Source organism: Dendropsophus ebraccatus, chromosome 1, assembly GCF_027789765.1.
Source record: "Dendropsophus ebraccatus isolate aDenEbr1 chromosome 1, aDenEbr1.pat, whole genome shotgun sequence".
Taxonomy (NCBI): domain Eukaryota; kingdom Metazoa; phylum Chordata; class Amphibia; order Anura; family Hylidae; genus Dendropsophus; species Dendropsophus ebraccatus.
In genome coordinates this window covers 155,621,089-155,643,863 of record NC_091454.1, presented here as the reverse complement: position 1 = coordinate 155,643,863, position 22,775 = coordinate 155,621,089, and the positions used below count along the sequence as shown (strand labels likewise).

The 22,775-nt window shown below is 40.0% G+C and overlaps 1 protein-coding gene across 3 annotated transcripts in view; it reads left to right on the top strand.

The window, feature by feature from the left end:
* Positions 1-22,775, top strand: part of MYZAP (myocardial zonula adherens protein) — a 63,913-nt gene that overhangs the window by 37,640 nt on the left and 3,498 nt on the right. The window contains exons 4-14 of one of the 3 annotated variants that reach the window (XM_069982293.1): positions 5,664-5,825; positions 6,143-6,235; positions 6,731-6,844; positions 8,076-8,228; positions 10,221-10,346; positions 14,547-14,675; positions 15,359-15,453; positions 15,633-15,738; positions 16,209-16,292; positions 20,859-20,959; positions 22,416-22,505. In XM_069982293.1, coding sequence (XP_069838394.1) covers positions 5,664-5,825; positions 6,143-6,235; positions 6,731-6,844; positions 8,076-8,228; positions 10,221-10,346; positions 14,547-14,675; positions 15,359-15,453; positions 15,633-15,738; positions 16,209-16,292; positions 20,859-20,959; positions 22,416-22,505 — 1,253 coding nt within the window. The remainder of the gene's footprint in view (positions 1-5,663; positions 5,826-6,142; positions 6,236-6,730; positions 6,845-8,075; positions 8,229-10,220; positions 10,347-14,546; positions 14,676-15,358; positions 15,454-15,632; positions 15,739-16,208; positions 16,293-20,858; positions 20,960-22,415; positions 22,506-22,775) is intronic. The other 2 variants (XM_069982310.1, XM_069982301.1) reach the window with 2 other exon arrangements.

The following is a 22,775-nucleotide window of genomic DNA, read 5'->3' as shown; positions in this document are numbered from 1 at the left end:
TTTTACGTGGTTATCAGTGGTTGATAAATAATTACAAAAGAAGCATAAACATCATTATGATATCACCATGATGACAGTGAAGTGCCTGAGGACAAGGGATGGAAAACATGTCAAGTGCAGACACAGGAGGCCTGTAACCACAAGAATAAAATAGAAATTACATTCTATCGCGTATGGCAGTGTTCTCATCACATTATGTAAACACAATTGGCAGTGTCACACATCAAAAGGATACCATGAGAAAACTACAGATGAATTTATATATATACACAGTATATATATATATATATATATATACACACACATATATATTCTATCAGATATATATATTACATATATCTCTCTTAGTGTATATTATGTTATGTAGATTAAAGTGCTGTTATTGCAGTGATTCAAATCTGACGTCTTCTCTGATTATAGTTGCTCACTTTTCCTTTTCTTCTCCATCCGTCCAGACCATCTTAATGATTTCTTCCAGCCACAACTCATCCCTGCAGAGTCTGCTGGACAAATATCGTGGGCTCTCCTTTCCCCCCATCTATAAAGACCCAAACAGTAATAATTCCACTGTTTGGTGTCACGCTTAGTAAAGTAGTTAGGTAAGTGGGTTGGTCAGGAGTAGATAGGATCATTGGATAGATAGGATGACACAGTAATTTGTTTTTCCCATTAGGTAGTTGCTTGCCCCTCTTTATGCAGCTTTGCTTAGTAAGCTGGCACCTCCAGTAGGTAGTCCCCCCCCCAATATACTGCTGGCACATTTAGAATAATTAGTTAGTTGCCACTTGTAGTACCTCCCCGTAGGTACTTTTACCACAAGAGATGTGGCTCACCTGGTGATTTCTCATGTATTGTATTGTGTCATAGCATCCACTGATTGGGGTCCACTGATGTAAGTCATTCAGTAACCTGTATAAATGCACTCCACTTTATACAATCACAAAGCTTTTTGATGATGTCTAATATTCTTATAGTTTATACTGGTGGTACATTATCATATTGGGGGTGGGGGGGAATTTATCAATACCAAAGTACTCATACGCCTGTCTTAACCCCTTCAGAACCAGGCTAATTTTCGTTTTCTTCCTTCTTGTGCTTAAAAGGCCATAGCAGTTGCATTTTTACACCTACAGACTCAAATGAGCCCTTATTTTTTGCGTCACTAATTGTACTTTGCAATGACAGGCTGAATTTTTGCATAAAATATGCTGCGAAACCAGAAAAAAATTATATGCGCGGTGAAATTGAAAAAAAAAACACAATTCTTTTTCTTTGCGGAGGCTTCGTTTTTGCGCCGTGTGTCCTATGGAAAAACTGACATTTTACATATGTTCCTCAAGTCATTACGATTACAACGATATATAACATGTATAACTATTATTGTATCTGATGGCTTGTAAAAAATTCAAACCATTGTTAACAAATACATGTTCCTTAAAATCGCTCCATTCCCAGGCTAAGGCTATGTTCACACTACGTATATGTCCGGCCGCATATTTTTCGCGGCCGGACATATACGTGTAAAACTCCGGCCGGAATTTAGGCAAGTTGCGGCCGGCTACGTACGGTCCGCGAACTTATGCCCGCAAGCTACGTACGCTTCCCGAGCGGCGTACATAGCAATCTGACATCGGTATTTTACTGGGATATCTACGGCTAGCCCCGGACACCCCACAGAACCTTTTGGATCGGCAAAACAAAGTGGAAAAAAGAAGAAATCACAACTCTGTACGGGACCGCATGTTTCGCTACGGGCGGAAGTTACAGCATTTCCGTCCCGAAACAATGGTCTGGTTCATTTTTTACGGCGTCGCATACGATCCGGGCGTAAGTTCTTACGTAGTGTGAACTGTGCAGCCAGAGATCGTATACTTTCCATTGTACGCAAACTACGTAAATCTCCGGAGCGCGCTACGGCCGGAGACTTACGTAGTGTGAACATAGCCTTATAGTGCGTTTATCCTTTGGTCTATGGGGCTGTGTGAGGTGTAATTTTTTGCGCCATGATGTGTTCTTTCTATCGGTACCTTGATTGCGCATATACGACTTTTTGATCGCTTTTTATTACAATCTTTCTGGATTTGATGCGACCAAAAATGCGCAATTTTGCACTTTTGGATTTTTTTGCGCTTACACCGTTTACAGTGTTCTCTTGCTTCTCAATGCTCAACACAGTGTCTAAATCTATACTACTTAGCAGCGCTTCAGTGTCTCCTGTCAGCTAACTGTGGTCACATGACCAGATGGTCTGCAGTTTACTGTGCAGTGCAGTGTAAAGACCTGTACAATAACCTATAGCTATTCTCCCCAACTGTGCGGTCTCATGATTCTGGAGTTGGGGGGCCTGTCATTCACCTGACACAACCAATGATGGCAACACAGAGCACTTAGTTTGGCAGATAAAGGCTAAAGAACTTCCGTTGGTCCATTCAACCAGGGCTGTATTTACCACTAGGCACCCGTGGTCCGGTGCCTAGAGTTATCCAGTCACAGTATGGCGGTATTGTTCAGGTCTGGTATAGAGGTGTTAAATGTTACGCCTGGAGCTAAAACCATAAAAAACGTGATTCAAACAATGTAGAGAAATGCTTGTTGCCGAAACCACGCTCCCCAAGATGAGGCGTCTTCAGGTTAAGTGCCTAGGGCAGCAGCAGCTGTTAATATGGTCCTGCATACAGCTGTGTTTAAAATATATTCTCCCCTTTAAGACCTATTTAAATGTATTTTAAATGTATTTAACTAGCAGTAAGGTAACACAGTGAGGTAACACAGAGATATTGGATGCATAGAGTTACAGGAGAAGGCTGTCACACACTATAGTCAGGGCTGTATTAACAGCTGCTGCTGCCCTAGGCACTAACCTGAAGACGCCCAATCTTGGGGAGCGTGGTTTTGGTCACATGCATTTCTCTACATGGAGAAACATTGTCTGAATAGCGTTTTTTATGGTTTTTAAAACATAAATTTCTACATTGAATCAATGATTAGAGCAGTCTGCATATTGTCTGAAGGAATTCTCACCACATGATTGGTAGATTGGTAGGTAATAGCTCCAGGCGTCACAGCCATACCAAAGCGGAACAACACCGCCACACCAGACCTGACCATACCTCCCCCCCCTACCCCCCTCAAAACGACACCAGATTTACTGGCAAGTCTGAACAGGAGGTGGGAGACTAAGAAAATAAAAACAACAAAAAAAGTTGTTTTCTTCCCCCTGCTCCCTGGTGCTGGCTCCCTGAAAGCTGCTGCCCTAGGCACCGGACCATGGGTGCCTAGTGGTAAATACGGCCCTGACTATAGTATGACAAATCATTATAATAACTAAGAATTATAGTTTAATTAACTTAAACAGTCAAGGTTTTACTTAACATTACAATGTACACCAGAAGGTATCAGAAGTCTAGGATACCAGCTGCCAAGAGAAAGCGGATCTATGAGAAATCTTATATGTTATTGATTTACTTAGTGGATTGGTGTGTTTGTGTATGTGGATTAGTGTGTGACAGCTTTGCCGCTTATGTTTGCTTGGTCAGGATCTTCAGTTCTTTGAATAGCTTAATACCTGCTGAGGCTGATATACTATATACATGCTATGAGTAAAGTTGCACAGGTGCATTGTAATTCTGAGGCCCACTGTCACATGGAAAGCAGACTTGTAAGTATAATTAATACTAAGTTCATGAAGAGAAGATTAGATGGTAAAGTCCCTATATACAGGTTTTTGCACAGTTGCACTCTACTCTATGTGGCCTTTTTTTGTGTAATCAAAGTAAAAAATGGAAAAGGTGAAAATAATAAAAATTTTTCCGAAATTTCAAAGATTAGGTTTTAAATTCTAAAACATACCAGCCCACATGCTGCCTTCTCTTTGGCAGGGGTTCTGCTGGTTTAACATCAAGACTTGCTCCATGGACCATATTGTACCAAAGGCCCCCTAGACAGATTTTAGACTTAAAACGTTTGTCTGGGAAAAATTATATTTTACTATACTGCTGGAACTGCAGAGGGAAAATGTCAGGGACATAGACTTACCTGTCCCTCTCCGACGCCATTGTCGGGTCCCAAGCCGCCCACTCTCCGCTGTCGATTTCAAACATCCGGTGACACGCTGTTCCCACCAGAAATGGAAGCTCAGTATAGAGCCTACACTGAGCTTTCATTTCCAGCAGGATTGTTCCACCCAATGTTTTGAAATCACTGGCGACAGCAGAGAGTGGGCGGCTTGGGACCCGACAATGGCGTCGAATAGGGACAGGTAAGTATATGTCCCTGACTTCTCCCCCCCTGCAGCATAGTAAAATATAATAATCCTTCTTTGCATTTAAACGCTGGTCATTATTTTATACAAGAACAGTGAGGAAGATCTGAAGGCATCAAGCAGTCATAGAACCTCTCGATTTTAAACTTACTTTCGGAGAAGAATGCAAGATCATCTCTCAGGGAAACAGCCAGGATTGTACAATTCTATATAAAAACCTCATACCCTAATAAACAGAAACTTGTCTAGAAAAACTGGTTTTATAATAAATAATTAAGTAATGAATACACTTATATAGTTCAGCACTCCTCTGTTGGGGCTTTTCCACCCATTATATGATGAGACATTCTCCAGCTCTATATTGCTCATAAGAAATATATTTACTCATCAGTTCAAGAGGGCTACATGTTGTAATAGCAATACTTTTAGGCTGGGTTCACACACTGTATATTTGAGGCTGTATTTGGTCCTCATGTCAGGTCCTCATAGCATCCAAAACCAGGAGTGGATTGAAAACACAGAAAGGCTCTGTCCACACAATGTTGAAATTGAGTGGATGGCCGCCATATAACGGTAAATAACTTCCATTATTTAAATACAACGGCCGTTGTTTTAAAATAACAGCACATATTTGCCATTAAATGGCGGCCATCCACTCAATTACAACATTATGTGAACAGATCCTTTCTGTGTTTTAAATCCACTCCTTGTTTTGGTTGCTATACAGCCTCAAACATACAGCCTCAAATATACGTAGTGTGAACATAGCCACAATGCGTGACCCAAAATGTTGTCAATTGAGTTGAAGATATGCTTGTGCTGTGTGTATTGCTTAGTTATTTTTATATTGCATTACAGATTAAGGCCATATTCCCACTTGGTAAGACACCGGCCGCTCTGTCACCCAGCCAGGTCACAGAACGGCCGGTGTCAGAGAAGATCATCATCCGGATGATCTTCATTCCTAATGAATTCAGATGCGGGCGCGTCCGTGTGCAACCGCATCCCAATTCACCGCTGCACACAATGGAGCAAGCGGCTGGAGCTGTACGCTCCATTGTGTGCACTGACAAGTTTTCTATGCCCACTATTCAGTTGATAGCGGCCGCAGAAAACTGACATGTGAGTTTTTTACAGCGCTGCTAGGGATCCCGGCTGGATTGTATACTATGTGTATACACTCCAACCGGGATTCCATAGACAGTAGCACTACGTAAATTCAGTGGTAATCACGGCCGCTGTTGCAAATCAGCAACAACGGCCGTGATTATAACAAAACTTATGTAGTGTGAACATAGCCTAACTATAGAGAGATTTTACTGAATTTAAGGTCAATATAACAAATCATGTATAATGCTCATACTTGGTTGGATGTTCTAATTTTCTATAATTGCTTTCACAGCACCTCTATTCTGTACCAAAAGGCAATCCACCATCTGGAACGGCCTCTCATGGGGTAGTTTATGGTGTTGTACAAAGGACTGAAAACAACCATCAAAATGAGGTTGTCGTCTATGAATGGTCCTCCCATCAACTGAAAGAAGAAATGAATTACATCAAAGATGTAAGTATACTATATGTGTCCATGTCCATATGATGTGTTCTGTTAATGTCAACATACAGTATTTTGGAAATGACACAGCAGCCATAAAATTGTCCGGCAGCTGTTAATGCATGCTGTGAGTTGTAGTTTCACAACATCTGAAGAGCTACAGTTAAGAAAAAAAGTGGTTTAGTGCAAAAAATCCTAATCTGGGAATTATGGGATGAGTTTGTGATACCAAGCAGTCTTTGTGAATTAGTTTAACTAAGTCTTGGAAAGGCATAAAACTGATCTGCTTTTCTCGCCCTCATACAAAAAAAATTCTTATTGTACTGCAGGTAAGAGTGACCTTGGAAAAGATAAGGGAGAGAATGTTTGGAGAATATGATGACATGAAAGAGAAAATTAATCGTCTTACTCAGGAAATGAAGGTAAAGGCTAAAATTCACATTTAACTATTAAAGTTTTTAATGTTCTTTAATTTATTCTGTCACTAAATGACTTGATGACTCTTCTATCTTTACTGACTTTGCATTGTGATTTCTGGGCTTATTCATCCAAGTAAAAAATAATATATTTACATTTACCTTCTAGACCCAAAATAAATGTACGTTATTATTCTAAAGGAGCTATATAATCCTTATTCTTAGGAACCTAATTTACATATACACATTTTTACACCATCGACAATTTATAAATATTTTCGTTTTTTTAAAACTGTTTAACGTATCTGATGGAGTTTTTGTATGAATGTCTTAGACAAATAAAATATATTGCAACTGTGTGTTAAGTCGCTTGTACTATTGATATTTATTGATTTCTAAAAAATGACATTTAAATGACATTTACACTTTAAGGACCATCACAATTGAAATTTAGAAAGGTCTAGATAAAATCTCTATTTTTATTGCATTTGTCTGCTTTAGGTTTCATCAATACAACAAGAACTTTTGGAGAACCACACCCAGGCACAAGCGTCTGCCATTGATGACCTTGGAGAAATCAACAGTTCTCTAAACTCTTCGTCAATAGAAATACAGGTATTTTAACTTACAACTTGAAATAAATATATTAAATGTCATGTTTGATGAAGGACATTGTGAATTCATTTTGCCAAATTAAATGTCTCCCACATGTATACAGTATGTTCAGTGTATATTAAAACTATTAAATGGAAAATTGAGCTTATAGGGAGTAGCATAAAGTAACCAAGAATTTCTTCATATCCTAAAATATGCATGACCATACAGTCACAATCATGATGAGTAGATACAGCATATACAGTAAGAGGCTATATTCACACAACGTCAAAAATGGAGAGAAAACATCCGATTTTGCTATTCAAAAAAAACGTCAGTTTTTGCTGACTTCAATGCAATTGCATTGAAGTCAATGGGAAGACGGACATCCTATGCACACAATGCATTGAAAAACGGACGTTTTTGCCGCGGACGTCAAAATAATGAACATGAACATTATTTTCGGACGTTTTTTGCAAATAGCGGACGTTTTGTATTAGTTGTTCACACACAGTTCTTCTATTCTCACCGTTCTTTCTCCGTTTTTACTCTTAAATTCAATGGATTTTTAAATTAAGCCACAACCAAAGGGCAATTAGTAACCCCAAACTAAGATAATGTGCAAACACCCGTCATTGCACTAAGAGGATGCCAGGCTTCGAAAAACGTCCGTTATTTTAGACTCAAAATAACGGACGACATTTTACACGAAGCTGAAAAAACCGTTGTGTGAACATAGCCAGAGACATATTTGGGAAAAAAAACATATTTTGTATAAAAACTGCAGATAATGTTCAATGCTGATGAGCTGCATGCGATACAATTTGGAGGATAAATTCATTTTATTTATACTCTAAAAGGATTGCTATTGTGTGAGTCTACAAAGGAGGAAGATTTGGGTGTCATTATTGCAGATTAATTTGTTTATATTTAGCCAAAACCAGGAGTGGGTCCAAAACCCAGAAAAGTATGCAAATCATTACAGTATAGTTTTCCTCTGTATCTGTTGGATTTGGCTAAACTCCTGTATTTGGCTAAAATACTGAATAAACACTGATCCATATACTATGCATGAACCCAGCCTAATAGGTTTATTCAAGGCTTGTCTAATTATTATAATACTTTTAATGTTAATGTGTCAGGAAATCATCACTGGGTGTATCATATAATTCAAGAGGCTGAGAGTGCATTGGTGATTGTTCCTTTAAATGACGCTTCTAGGTGCACTATTGCATATTCCTCTTTGTTTCAGAAAACACTGGTGGATATGACTCTGGAAAACTGCACCATTAAGGATGAAGTGAAGAATCTGAAACATTCCTACAATGATTCCTTAGATAAATTGAAAGAAAAACAGCGTTTGCTGGAAGCGGCACAGGCTGAAAACCAGTTGTTAAAAGTGAAGGTAAATACATTGCATAACCACTGTCACACTGGGCATAGCTGCTGAGTTTGATTGAGGGTTTTGGAGTGCTAAACATAACATGGTCTGAAACCCCTGGCATATTGTCCAATATATTTATTGATTGATATGCAGTTTTAATCTAGATATAGATGACATGATACATTCTAGTGATTTACTGGCCTAGGGGTAGACAGTCCAGTCCTCCTGTGCCCTAATCTAATGAAAGAGACAGTTACATGAAACAGCAGATCGGCGCTCATTTACATGATTGATCAGGCCACCATCGGCCCGTCTAATAGAACCCTTTCGCTTTAAACTTGGCTGAACTTCATGACTTTGGCAGGATCAGCCATCAATCTAATGTGTATGCGCATCTCCTGACTGTTCTCCAGTGTAAGGGGGAAAAAAAGTATTAAGTTTGTTAGATTTCAATATTCCTGAAACCTTTTTCTTATTGGAACACTCCTTATTAAACAAAACAAACAATCAAAAAATAAACCATGAATTCTATGCCAAGCTTAGCGTGCATAGTTATAGTGATGGTAAGAAACTGCTGTTTAACTGGCTGCTATGAGTAAAATGCAAACTTATACATAAGGTATTGTTGTGGAAATGACATGAACAACAGTAAAAGCAGCAGAGAAACCTAATCTTTTGTAAGAAAAAACGTGCCTCTGTATTAGGCCCCCTTCACACGTCCGGAAAAACCACCCGGATTTCCTATCAGGAAATCCGGACGGATTTCCGGACGCATAGACTTTCATTGGACACCATTCCGGAATTTTCCAGAAGGGTGTCCGTTCCGGAAAATAGGACCGGATTTTTTAGAACCGGTCCTATTTTCGTCCGGAAATCCGGTCCGGACGCCCCCATAGAAGTCTATGGGAGCGTCCGGAGTTCCACTCACCCGGACCACCTTCCGCCGCTGCCCCCGGTCTGCCCCGGCCTCCTGCTGCCTCTTCGTCCGCCGCCTCTTCTGCAGGCCACTCGCGGCACCCCCCGCGACAGGCCATGATGGGAGTTGTACTTTTGCAGCCTGTGGCCATCCAGGTTGCAGAAGTACAACTCCCACCATGCCCTGCTGACAAGTCATGACGGGAGTTGTACTTCTGCAGCCTGTGGCCATCCAGGTTGCAGAAGTACAACTCCCACCATGCCCTGCTGACAGGCCATGATGGGAGTTGTACTTCTGCAGCCATCCAGGTTGTAGAAGTACAACTCCCACCATGCCCATGCTGACAGGTCATGATGGGAGTTGTACTTCTGCAGCCTGTGGCCATCCAGGTTGCAGAAGTACAACTCCCACCATGTCCTGCAACCTGGGTGACCACAGACTGCAGAAGTACAACTTCCATCATGACCTGTCAGCCGGGCATGATGGGAGTTGTACTTCTGCAAGCTGTGACCATCCAGTTTGCAGAAATACATCTCTGATCATGTCCTATTTTTCTTCTCATCAGGAAATCCTGAAGGTTTTTCCTTATGGTTTCCTGAAGGTAAAAACTGATTACTGTCAGGAAATCCTGATACTTTCCTGATGACATTTAAGGCCTCCTGATCAGGATTTCCTGACAGTAAAAACTGACACGGACGTGTGAATGGGGCCTTACTGTAATACAGATTACGGTAATAAAATCATTTATGTCTGGCATGAGCTTCCACCCTCATATTTTGCACTGGTTTTGCAAAGTAGTAACCGTACACTCCTCTGCCTGTTCGGTGTGAACCTAGCCTTAGTGTCATCTGTGTCTTGGATTCCTTCCACTACTTTTGTTTCACACTCCTAGTAACTTCTTTAAGATTACTTTTAGATTGTACAATATAAAGAAAAAATACTAGAATTCAAACTGGCCATTCACATGTAGATGTTTAGTTAAATAAGCATGCTGGAATTTCACACATATCACCTCAATGGTGCTATACCTTATTGTGAATATTTACTCGGGTGATTCACGTATGGTGTTTTAACCACTTTCTTTCTTTTTAAAACAGATAGAATCCTCTCAGGAAGCTAATGCTAATGTTATCAGAGAGATGACACGAAAGCTGTACAGTCAGTATGAGCAAAAACTACAGGAGGATGAGACAAAATACGCCACTGAAAAAGAAGCCATGATTGTATGTGTTTAAATAATGATATTCATGTAGCTATTCCTTTCTAAATATTTTCTATGTAATATTAATATGGAATGTGTTTGCAGGTTATATTGAGACTTGATATTCTAGTTTTATCCAGTTGATATCCCAGTTTATCATTTTTACAGGATTAGAAAATTTGAAAAATGGCTGCTTTCTTTTAAAATGTGGCTGTCCATGACCCATGACTGGGGCTTAACTGCAATACTACACTCCACTTGTGGACATGTGGTGATATTTAGCCTGTACACAGGTCTGAGCTAAATTTCTGACCCCATGCCGGATTTACTGAGGGGTGCAGTAAATCCAGTAGATCTGATGCTGCTTGGAGGCAGTCTCAGAAATCTACACCAGATCTGACCCCCCACCCCTTGCTGTGCCTAACTGCCCGCCCATGAGGTGTGCTGGGCATACGCCTAAAAAAAGGCACTGATTGGTTCTCAAACCATGTTGTTTGTGCAAAAATCTGCTCCTTTTTGTGGCTGTATGCTGGGCGCACTTTTGATCCTCTCCCTCTATTTGTTATTAGCAGTCCTTTATCTCTTATGCTGGGATCAATTGTAGGTTTAGAGAACTTACACCTAAAAGAAGACAGCGAGTGGACAATTAAGAGTCACTGTGCCTGCCCACCTACCAAAGATTGATAGATTTCTCTCTTTTATTGATTAGGGAGAAACTTGTCAGTAATCGGCAGGTGTGATAGCGCAGCTGCATTGGTGTCTCTTTCCTGGTTGTGTACTGCCTGCTTTCTGAGCTGAGCTGAAAAACTGACAGCTTTAACCAATGCTTGTGCAGTTATAGACATAAATGGTATTGTTCTTTTATGGTGCGTTCACACCTACAGGATCTGCAGCTGATTTTCTGCAGCAGATTTCATTTAAATAACTGAACACAGCATCAAATCTGCTGCAGATCTGCTGCAGATCCTGTAGGTGTGAACGCACCCTTAATGATTTTTATATACTGCACAGATACATATAGTGGACTTCCTTCAATAAAGTAATCAGGCTACTGTGTGGCATTCAAGGGCTCTTCCAAGATGACAACTCATCGGCTTTCCAAAGGATATGTGATAAATGTCTGGTCAGTGGGGGCCCAACCACTAGGACCACTGATCAAGGGAACAGTCACTAAGACTTCAGTGCACATACTCAAGCATTGTTTCATTGAAACAAGTGCACTCTCTGTTCTCATGTTACTGTGGATAATTGATGCGTTTTCATCTTTGGAAAACCCCTTTAAACAGCTGGAAACCATAAGAAAAAGATTTCGCATAAATAGTCCCCAAGGAGCATATCCTCACTGTAGCCTTCCTTGCTTTGTTGTGTATTAATCCAAGCCAGGGAGGAAGGCTACATACTGTAGGTAAACTATTTGAGACATCCATTGAAGGGTGGGGCAGGAAAGACCAAAAGAAGGCAGAGGGGTGTGTTAGTGCAAACGTCTATGAATCTTCTGTAAACATGGATAAAACAGCTCTATGTCATCCAAAATAACTAGCTATTGATGGTAGGAATAGCAGGTCTGGGCCTAAAATTACTAATCTACACATCCACAAAAAATGTACATTTTAGGATTTGGCTCAGTATAAAAACAGTACATACGCACTATTTTTATGGGACTGCACATCAACAAGGGCATTTATTTACCACTTTATAGTAAAATTGTTTTGTGTGTAGTATAAGTAAGAGTACTCACTGCACTTACTGACAGTACCTTTATAGAGCTAAAATCAGACTCCCCTCCTTCAGGCTGTGCTGCCCTGCTCTGTGGTAGGTCTTTCCGTAAGATGACCATTGTGGAGGAGCATGTGACTATTCCCCGCCTAGCACAGCCTAGAGGAGGGGAGTCTGATATTAGCTCTATGAGGTACACAGGGAGCTGAAGTCACTATATATACACGAGTACACTTACTAATATTGTACATTGAGCGGTTTTACTATAAAGTGGCCAACCCCTTTAAATACATTGATACAGGATGTAGAGTTCTGTACACAAGCATGTACTATATCCACAGAACCATGGTCTGTAGTATAGTTTTCCCAATGCAGTAAGTAAACAATGAATGTGTCACTAGTTCTTTATCTGTAAAACATGTCAGTAATACTGATAAATTGTATACTGAATGATCACTGCATTAGGAACACCATCTCAACAACAGGCTGGTCCCCCTTTTGGTTGATAACAGCTTGCAGATGTTAGGATACAGACTTTACGAGGCGGCAAACATCTTCCATTCTCAACTTGACCCATGTCAGTTGGTACATATTTTTCAGAGAAGTGGGAGCAGATCGCGCAGTTCTTTTCAACATATGCCAAACTTTTTTAATTGGGTTACAGATGGGTGGGTTGGGGGTCAAAGCAGTGAGTAAAATTCATTTGTCATGTTCCTTCAACCACTCCCTAGTGATATGAGCATTATGACATGGAGCATTTGCCTGCTGAAAGATGGCACTGTGGTCAAGGAAGACCACCTGAAGATGTGTGTGCAGATCCCGCCATTTAAGGATTGTAGTATGATGACCAACAGTCCTATAAGTTGGCAGGAAAAGGCTTCCCAGACCATAACACTGCCATTACAAGACTGCTGAATCCCAAACAGTGCACCCACAGGCTTCATGCTGTTTATGCCAGATACCGATTTTGCTATTTTATGGTTCAGAAGGTAGAGTGGCTCATCACTCCAGAGGACTTTTTCCCATGTCTCAAAAGTCCATTGATGTTTTTACTTGACCCATGCAGGCCTTTGTAATGTTTCAGGGTTGTCGGGGGCATCCTTGTTAGTCTTAAGCTAAATTTGTCCTACTTGTCTGCTACTATACTGCTGGGTCAGTTGGGCCACTGTGGTACCTCATTGCTGAGATACCAAACGAGTAACCTGGCACTTGTCTGCCATCAATGACATGTGGCCTGTTTGTCGTTGTTGTCTGTCCATATTCATTCAGTCTTTTTATGCTCTTGATACCATAGTTCAGGAATATCCAGCAAGTGTGGCTGTTCCAACAATACTAGCACCACACCACCAATCTTCCCATAGTCAAAAACAAGCAAGTCAACGCCTGGCATATGTTGTCTTCTGCTGCGCAGAGGAGGCGATCATGACACGTCTAGCATATGGTATCGTGTTATTGGTCACAAGATGTCACAGCTGTTACTAATGCAGTGATAATTCAGAGTATAAGACATCAACTTTGAAGTGCAGATACAAAGCACACAACATATGGATAATATATAGATGCATCCATATTTTGAATACTCTCCATAGACACTGATTGTTTTTCTTCTGCAAAATGGATGAAAGTATTACCTGCAGCTATTGTAAAATCTGTGCATATTCTTCATACCCATGTGTAAAGATTACCTTTGTAAATGTAATAAAAAAAATATGGTTGTGTGAAAGGGACCTTATATGTTAACAAACACTATATAGTAACTTAAAAATAAAGAACAGGAATAATTATAGAACAATTGAGAATTAAGGCATAACCTATATTATGTCAACTTTTTTTAGTATTTGGACAGTGCAAAGACTAAGGGCCCTATTCCACTGGACGATTATCGTTCAGATTATCGTTAAATGGTTCGAATCTAAACGATAATCGTTCGGTTGAAATGCAGTAACGATTAACGACCGAATGAGAAATCGTTGATCGCTTTATAAGACCTGGACCTATTTTTATCGTTGCTCGTTCGCAAAACGTTCGCAAATCGTTCGCATTGAATAAGACATCGTTCGGTCGTTCGCAATAGATACGAACGCAATAGCGAATAAATACGGAAGAAGAAACGATCGCAATTACGATCATAAGTAACGATTATCGTTCCATGGAAATGGGTGAACGTTTTCAGGTCTTTCGCAATAGCGGTCGTTTGAGATCGTTAATCGTTAACGATTATGCTAACGATAATCGTCCGGTGGAATAGGGCCCTTAGTGTAGGTTAGCATTTGCTTTATTCTTTCCATTGTTGATCTGATGGACCTGCCCCTAATGGACCCTTATGACTTTACTGGGGTCTGTTGGGTTTTTGTGCCCAACAATTTACCGGACAAAAAAGTATTGCAGATATTTAGCAGAATTTATTACAGAGGCTCCAAAAGTAACCTCTGAGGCAGACGTGAACCTAGTCCTGCTGAGCTAGTTTGTCTACTAAAATAGTGTTCATATAGTATTTGTTTTTCAGCACCAAGCTAAACAGTACCTCAAAGCCATTGAAGATGCCAGCGAGAAAGTTAGGATTGCAGAAGCAAAAATAGAAGAACGAGATGCAAAGATTGTGGAACTCGATAAACTAGTTCATAGAATGCATCAGGTACTTGCATTGATACTCTTAATCCTATTGTCTCAAATATGTATTGTTTGCTGTTGTGACATGTTGTTGTTCTTTACAATATCATGCCACTAGAGTTGAGCAAACTTTGAGCATGCTAGAGTTCTTCTGGACCTGATCGTGCTGTATTTGATTAGTGGTGGCTGTTAAAGTTAGATAAAGCCCTAAGGCTGCCTGGAAAACATGGATACAGCCTATGGCTATGTTCACATAACGTACATTTTCGTAAAATCACGGCCATTGTACAGCGTGATTATTATGAAAATATACGTTACCTTTCCTTCTATGGGATCCCGGCTGGAGCGTATACACATAGTATACACCCCGTCCGGGATCTCTCGCGGCGCCGCAAACAACTAACGTGTCAGTTTTCTGCGGCTGCTATTCATTGAAAAGCGGCCGTAGAAAACCTTGTTAGTGCACACCGTGGAGTGAGCCGCTCCAGCCGAGTCACGGAACTGCCGGTCTCTTACAGTGTGTGACCATAGCCTATGGATATATCCATGTTTTCTAGGACTTCCTCAGGCTGCATCCAACTTCAACAGCCAACGCTAATAAAATGATGCACGCTCTCATCAGGACGAACTCGACCATGCTAAGTTTGCTAACTCTACATGCCAATGATACCTGTCTGTAGGTATATAAACAAAATTTATTTCTTGTAGGAACGAGAACAACTTCAGATACAACTAACAGGGCACGAGGAACGAATTCAGAGACTTGATGAAAAGATGGAGATAACAGTGTCAGAACGTGCAAGGTAAAAACTTGTCATAGTAGCTTAGTTTGCTTTGGTATTAAACTGTAACCATATCTAATTACAGAAAATGGCTCATTACAAACTGTACTGTATAAACAGGTGAATGTGGAAATATTCAGATCAGACAAATATGCTTTTTTTTTATAATTCTACCATTTCTTTAACAATTGTGTCTTCAGGACCCAAAGTTTAGAAGAAGCTGCAACCAGTTTACGGGAGCGCATTAAGCACCTAGATGACATGGTTCACTGCCAGCAGAAGAAAGTAAAGCATATGATTGAAGAGGTGAGGGACACTGGGCTATCAATAATATACAGTTTCCATGTTATGGCTGGGTTCACACTATGTATATTTGAGGCTGTATTTGTGAGGCTGTATAGCAACCAAAACCAGGAGTGGATTGAAAACACAGAAAGGCTCTGTTCACATAATGTTGTAATTGAGTGGATGGCCATCATTTAATGGCAAATATTTGCTGTTATTTTAAAACAACGGCTGTGGTATTGAAATAATGGCCGTTATTTACTGTTATATGGTGGCCATCCACTCAATTTCAACATTGTGTGAACAGATCCTTTCTGTGTTTTCAATCCACTCCTGGTTTTGGTTGCTATGAGGACCTGACATGAGGACCAAATACAGCCTCAAATATACATAGTGTGAACCCAGCCCCCAGGTTAAAACAATGATTTTTCGACCCAATCATTTTTTATCAATAATATTGATGTTCATAAAATCTATTTTTTTTTTTTTAGATTGAGCTTTTACGAAAAAAGGTCCACTATAAGGATTTACTTATTCAGCAGCTTCTAGAAAGAATAGCCATTTTGGAGGGAGAGGTAAGAAAGGGCCTGTTATTTCTACATTATATGAATCCAAATTAACAGGCTGTCAAACCATAAAGATGTTTCAGAATAGACCACAGATTCAAAAATACATGTTATGCTTCCTCATGCTTTTTCCTGTATTCGCTGCCTCCACCTGCTCAGTAATTCACATAGTATGACCTGCCAAGTGTGGTGAGGTGAAAGGAAATAACTATAGCCATGAGCACATGCCTGGCTCAGACAGGAGATTATCATATTTTTCAAGCTTATTCAGCTATTAGCATTAGAAACTAAATACGTATGTTCACTCTCCTGGTGCTGACTACTGTAATGTATCCTGTTTATACAGATATGGATAATGTCACGTTCATAAGGGAACAGTAAGCCCTGTACTGAAACCAGCCCACTGTCCCTGCCTACTTGGAAAATCTGCTCTAACGGGAGCCTCTGATTGGTTGACAGTCCCTTCTCTTACTAGTTGCATGGGCAGTCAGGGAGGGAAAGCAAGGTCAATGGTCAAATCGGGAAGGAATGTCAAGGGCCAAATCAGAAAACCATAGCGAAACCAAAAACAAGCCAAGGGTCATACCTTCTTAAGCCAGAACAGAGCCATAGAAATACGGGGTCAGACTTGGTTATACCAATAGGCATAACGATAGAATCACATGTTGGACCATCCTCTTAGGATCCTTTTAGACAAAGTGATTTTTCAACTTCTCAGATTAACAATAAATGTTTGCAAACAAATGCTTTTGTGAAGGACCTAAAATCATTCATCATAATGCATGGAACAATAGTTGTCATAATAGAGAACAAACAATGTGTAAATACACAGAAAGATTTGCAAAAGATTAGCAAATGATTAACAATGATGTTATGGTCATCTCAAAAGATGTGATCAACGACTTATGAACGCATTTTTTATGACAATTGCCCGAATACACACAGAAAGATTTTCACTTAAGTTTGAACAATATAATGGTTTTTCGCACTATAATGTATCAGTGTAACACCACTGTTAGTTAGAACTATGTTGCTGGATAAAGTCCAACCAGCTGGATTTCCGTACATCGCTCTGTTGACTAAGTGGAGCAGTTCCTGAATGTGTTTTCCAATATGACGTAATATAAACAGCATGGCCTTGTGCTAGCATAAGGTGCGGTGTGGTCTATTTACTAATAAGGGGAACTTCATAGGGTTTTCTGATTCCGACCCCCTCAAGGTCATTGCTTAGTGGGTATTCGCATGTAAAAATATTCTAAATTATAACATGGGTGAAAAATAAAATAATGAACAAATTATCTGCATTAGCGACCTACAAATATGCTCTGGGAATTGTAGTTATTCAAGGCTGGCAGGTACAAGTAACTTTATTATCAAGAAAATGGATTGTATTGTGGTTACAAGGCACTAATCCTCTAATAGTTTTTGATATTTTAAATCTTTTTGTTTCTGATGCATAAGACTAGATTTGCAAATTCCTTACATAAGAGAACCTGCTGATATGCTGCAGTAGCTGTGTATCTCAGTAGTAGATAGCCATTAGTTTAACCCCTCTCCTCTTCAGCATTGTTTGTAAAATCGCTAAATGCTCTTATGCAAATTACTAGCATAGGAACATTTAGGGCGTTGCTCGGGGCCAGAGAGCATCGCCGCGCCGCGCCCAGCCTGCCCCCTGCCATCCTGCCCACTATGCATATTCATAACTGCATAGTGGGCTCTATACATGGCGGCTGCGCAGGGAAGCAGTCGTAAGGGAAGCAGCAGACGTAAGTATAAAGTTCATCTTATACTTACATCCTGAGGGACCTCCGGGAAGATCAGTGGCGGCCTGGGGGGTTCACGCGTGCAGCCGCCATGTATAGAGTCCACTATGCAGTTATGAATATGCATAGTGGGCAGGAGGTGAGGGGCTGGACGGGACACAGCGATGCTCTATGGCGCCGAGCAACGCTCTAAATGCTCTTATTTAAGTAATTTGCATAAGAGAATTTAGCGATTTTACAAACAATGCAGGGCGTAGAGGGGTTAAACTAATGGCTATGTATTACCATGGTCCTCTGCTACTGCGGCATATCAGCAGGTTCTCTGCGCTTAAAATACTTGGCTGTTCCTCTTTTATTAGTTCAGATAACAGAGGGTTACACCCATGCAAAGATCTAGAAGGCCATTAAGTTATAAGTAATAATAAATATATATATATTTTTATATATATTAAAAAAAGTCCTCCGTGAATATGTTTCCGAAATTGTGGCAAAAACATTTAGTTAAGTGATTACTGAAATTACTACAAATTTGTGAATGAATTGCATGAAAAATTCAGCCCCTCAGTGGACATTTAGGTTGGGTGGAGATTTTAAATCTTTGTTCTGGGAGATATAAGCCGCAGCCAGAGCTCACCCCTTCTTTCCCCATAGAGAACACAGGATTTCTCAACTGTACCAAACTCCCCTGTCTATAGGGAGGGCGGGGGTCGGACGGGAGAGAAAATTTATGCCTGAATGATTGGTAAGCCATCAGATATTGAAGGTGTATGGGGATCTTAAGGGAGTTAAGAAAATCTGTTCCAATAAAGCCCATTATAGACAAATCTTGGGCGTAAGGGATAATCGAAAAATAGAATTTTTTTTTTAAATGTATGCATCTCAAAGTGTACTAAAAATAGCCTATAATATTATTCTTTGGGTCAGTGCAATTACAGCAATAACACATTTACAGTGGTACCTCAGTTTTCAATCTACTCGTCTCTCAAACTGCCTTCCGGAACCAATTAATTTCGAGAACCAAGATACTACTGTATATTGTTTTTACAATACAAACACGTTTCATTAACAAATACTGTGTCACCACATTCCAAAACCCTTCCGTAATTACTTTTTATTTTAGGTATTATTTTTGACAGCTGTGTGGGGGCTCAGGCTTATCTATGGGAAAAGTATATGACTTTTTGATCGCTTTCTTTTTCATTTTTTGGGAGATTGGCAGATTTCTAAAATACTGCAGTTCTCACATTTGTTTTTATTTATCGTGTTACGGTCACTGTTGGGAGAAATGAGGATATAAAGGCTGCAGAGTAGCCCCCCAAAAAGAGAAGGTTGGTTACTAAGGGGTTATTTTACAAGCACAATTTTTTTTAACAAATGTTGCACAGATCCACGCTTCTATTCAACTGTGTTCTGTCTGCTAACTGTTTAGCCGATTTACCTACTTAATGTAGATGTTCCTGTGTTGTAAACAAGCATATGCTGCAAGAATTCAATTTTTAGTGAAACTTTTTGAGAATGCATTTACCTTGATTAGCGCAGCAGGATATTCAATGACTGAAGAGTTATGTATTATTCAATACCTTGTTTCAGTCCTGTTCTCCAGTTAGAATTAGATGCTTGGAAAGATTTCATTGGGGTTTCTGCATGTTTTCATAGGGCATTATTACAGTTTTAAGTAATGTTCTTAAATTATAGAAAAATCATCTCATAGATTCTGAAATGAAGTGTACGCTGCAGGCATTTGGTTGCCTAAAATGTTGCTGCAACAAAAGGAGAATTCTAAGGCCTGAGCTCTATCGCAACAAAACGGGTGTGATGATGGCACTAATGCAAACACATACATTATCAGCATGATAAATTTGAATATTACATATGATTTCATGCCACTGTTATTTTTTATGCTATAATAACTATAAATTGCATGCAATTCTCTCCCCGTATTGTTTTATAAACTCACATGCAACATTTTACACCATATTGATATTCAGATACGTTTTTTTTTTTATCTTTCAGAAGTTTCAACCCCTAAGCCACAGAAAATGTGCTTGTAAATTACATGTGAACCTGTTTCGGATGTAATTTTGTAGTACAGACTCGCAATTAAAAGTATTGCATGAGATAAAGAGAGCCCCAGCTTAAGTTGCTCTTGACATAACTGTTGGTTAGGGATAGTGCTAAATATATTACCTTTTCAATGATTGCATGTTGTATAGAACTAGAATATAGGCTACAATGCCAAACAATTACATTTGGCAGGTTAGGCAAATCAGTCATTCTAACACTGTCAGAAAGCTATGTCTGTAATTATATTGTGGGAAGGAAATAGCAGCGAGGCATAGCAGGGGAGGGGGATGGCCAGGTCAGCTCAATCCTGGGAAGGCCGTTTCATGCAAGCTACCCTTCTTCTGGCCAGGAAGAAGGGCAGCTTGCCCGAAACAGCTGTCCTTTTGTTGTATTTCATGTCAGCTGCCTTGCCTTCTTACTGAGCACTGCCACTACGGATCACAGCCTGTTGACCTCTGGCACATTTGATCTTCCATTGCAGTTCAGTGGCAGCACACTCTTTCTCACTGACTTCTATACAGAGGGAATACTTTTTAAATGACTATGGCTCATCATGAGTTGCCATCTTGCGATAGAACAAAAGAGGGTTATAAACATAATTGTTTAAAAAAAAACATCCGTAGATCTGTTTATGGATCATGTTTTTCTTATGCTACTTTTGTGTTTTGAACCCCTATGGTTTTAATAAAAATGATTGACAAGAAGTAATATTAGAGTATCATCCTAAATAATTTGCATTCTATTTTAGAATAATGAATTGCAAGACAAGATGGAATACCTGATGGCACACCAACCAAAGGAAGCACCTGAAACCAAAGATGCTTCAACTTCCTGTGAACCTCCACAGATGTAAGTAACATACACCTGGAAATAGGAAACCTGTCAAAACATAAGACAATGCTTAACCCTGAGCTGTGTTCATCAGGAGTTTTCACACTGATCTGCAAGAACTAGCTATTCAAACCCATCCAGATCATGCCTGAGTGCTTGTGCAGAACAGTTCCTGATTTGGCTCTATCGACCCACTGTTCCTCTAATTCTGCCTTAATCCACCTAGTTCCTTGTTTCTAGGCTCCAGGACTCTTCCTGGCCTTGCTTCTGGTTCCTTTTTATGCCTTGTTGGGATACTCTGGCTGGTACATTTAGTACTACTCTTAGTCCTGGCTCCTTGTAATTTGTGGCTACACTCCTGTTTTGTCCTTGGGATACCACACATGGCACACATTTTAGTACTACTCCTAGTCCTTACTAATGGCTCTGACCCTATTCACACTTTTGAGCTTAGTGCATCCGATTTAATCTCCTTGTGCTCATGTTCCTGGTATTGTTACTGTCCAGTCATCAGTAATTGTCATCAGTTGACGATTCTAGGGACTGCAACCTGACAATGCCATACCTCCTTCTGAATCCCTTTTACTATACAAAGTCAATACAAAGTCTCACAATCTGAAAGACATAATCGATGTGGCATTTTACTAACAAGTTAGAATCAGAGCTATAAGGCACTTTAAAACATTGCTAGTTTTTCCATAAATAAGGCGCATGAATTGTTCTCACTGTAGAACAGTAGGGCCTGATTATTTCTAATTGTCTTTCCAAAACAATAAGGAACTTCTGGGAAGTGACATTTATTTGTAGCAAAAGTCATTAACAGTTGGCTTTCCAGCAATTGTGAGACTACGGCATCCAGCATTCCCTAAGAGCTGAACAGCTATTGATTGACAATACTCATAGGTCTCTAGAACTCGACAAATCCCAAAACCTTTAGGGATGCTGTTTTAGTTTTTTTTGTTTTTATGTAGATTACACTCTTGCTCATAACATGATATGCAACATAAACAGAAGAATGAAAACGGCAAAAACATCATAAACCGGACATACTGCATTTCATAGAGCTGTAAAATATTCTTTTTATTGCATTCCTTTCCTTAAACTTGTGCCCTGCTTATTACAAGCAATATTATGCTAGTAAACATCTAAATGCCACTCCTTGTTTCAGAATATATTTATTTTATCGCAGCTTGTTGAACAGAACCAAATTAGAAAAGTATGCATAACAATGTTCTTGGTTTAAGGGCTACATTTGCACAAACAAAATGCCTGACTTAAACTAACCCGTATCATAGACAATGACTGAAACAGTACTGCTTGGTAATAAATAACACTTCTAACATTCTTTCTAACGAATCTAAATATATATATATATTTCTCTGGTATTCCTCTTTTACCTATCCCTGCAGCTGTATATTATAGATGTTGTAACCTAAATGCTATTGATCTGACCCTCTTTCACCTTGTTACTCAGGGAAACAGTGCAGCCCCAACAACCCCGGATAGTACTGGCAATTACTCAGTCCAGTAAGAAACTGTATAACTACGATCCAGAGGTAGGCAGGTAAGGACTGCTAACCTAAGATTGTGGGTACAGAGTTGCTTTAAATTATCATCAGATTTATATATCATTACAGGTATGTATATATTGTAATGTATTAAAGGGAACCTGTCACCCCCCGTGCCGGGGTGACAGGCTCCCGACCCCCCGTTAGAGCCCCCTATACTTACCTAATCCCGCCGGGTCCCGCTTCTGGAGGTGGTCGGGTGATGAAGATCTCAGCCGCTGCAGCCCGGTGCGCACGCTGAGAGATGAGTCCAACGCTCATAGAGA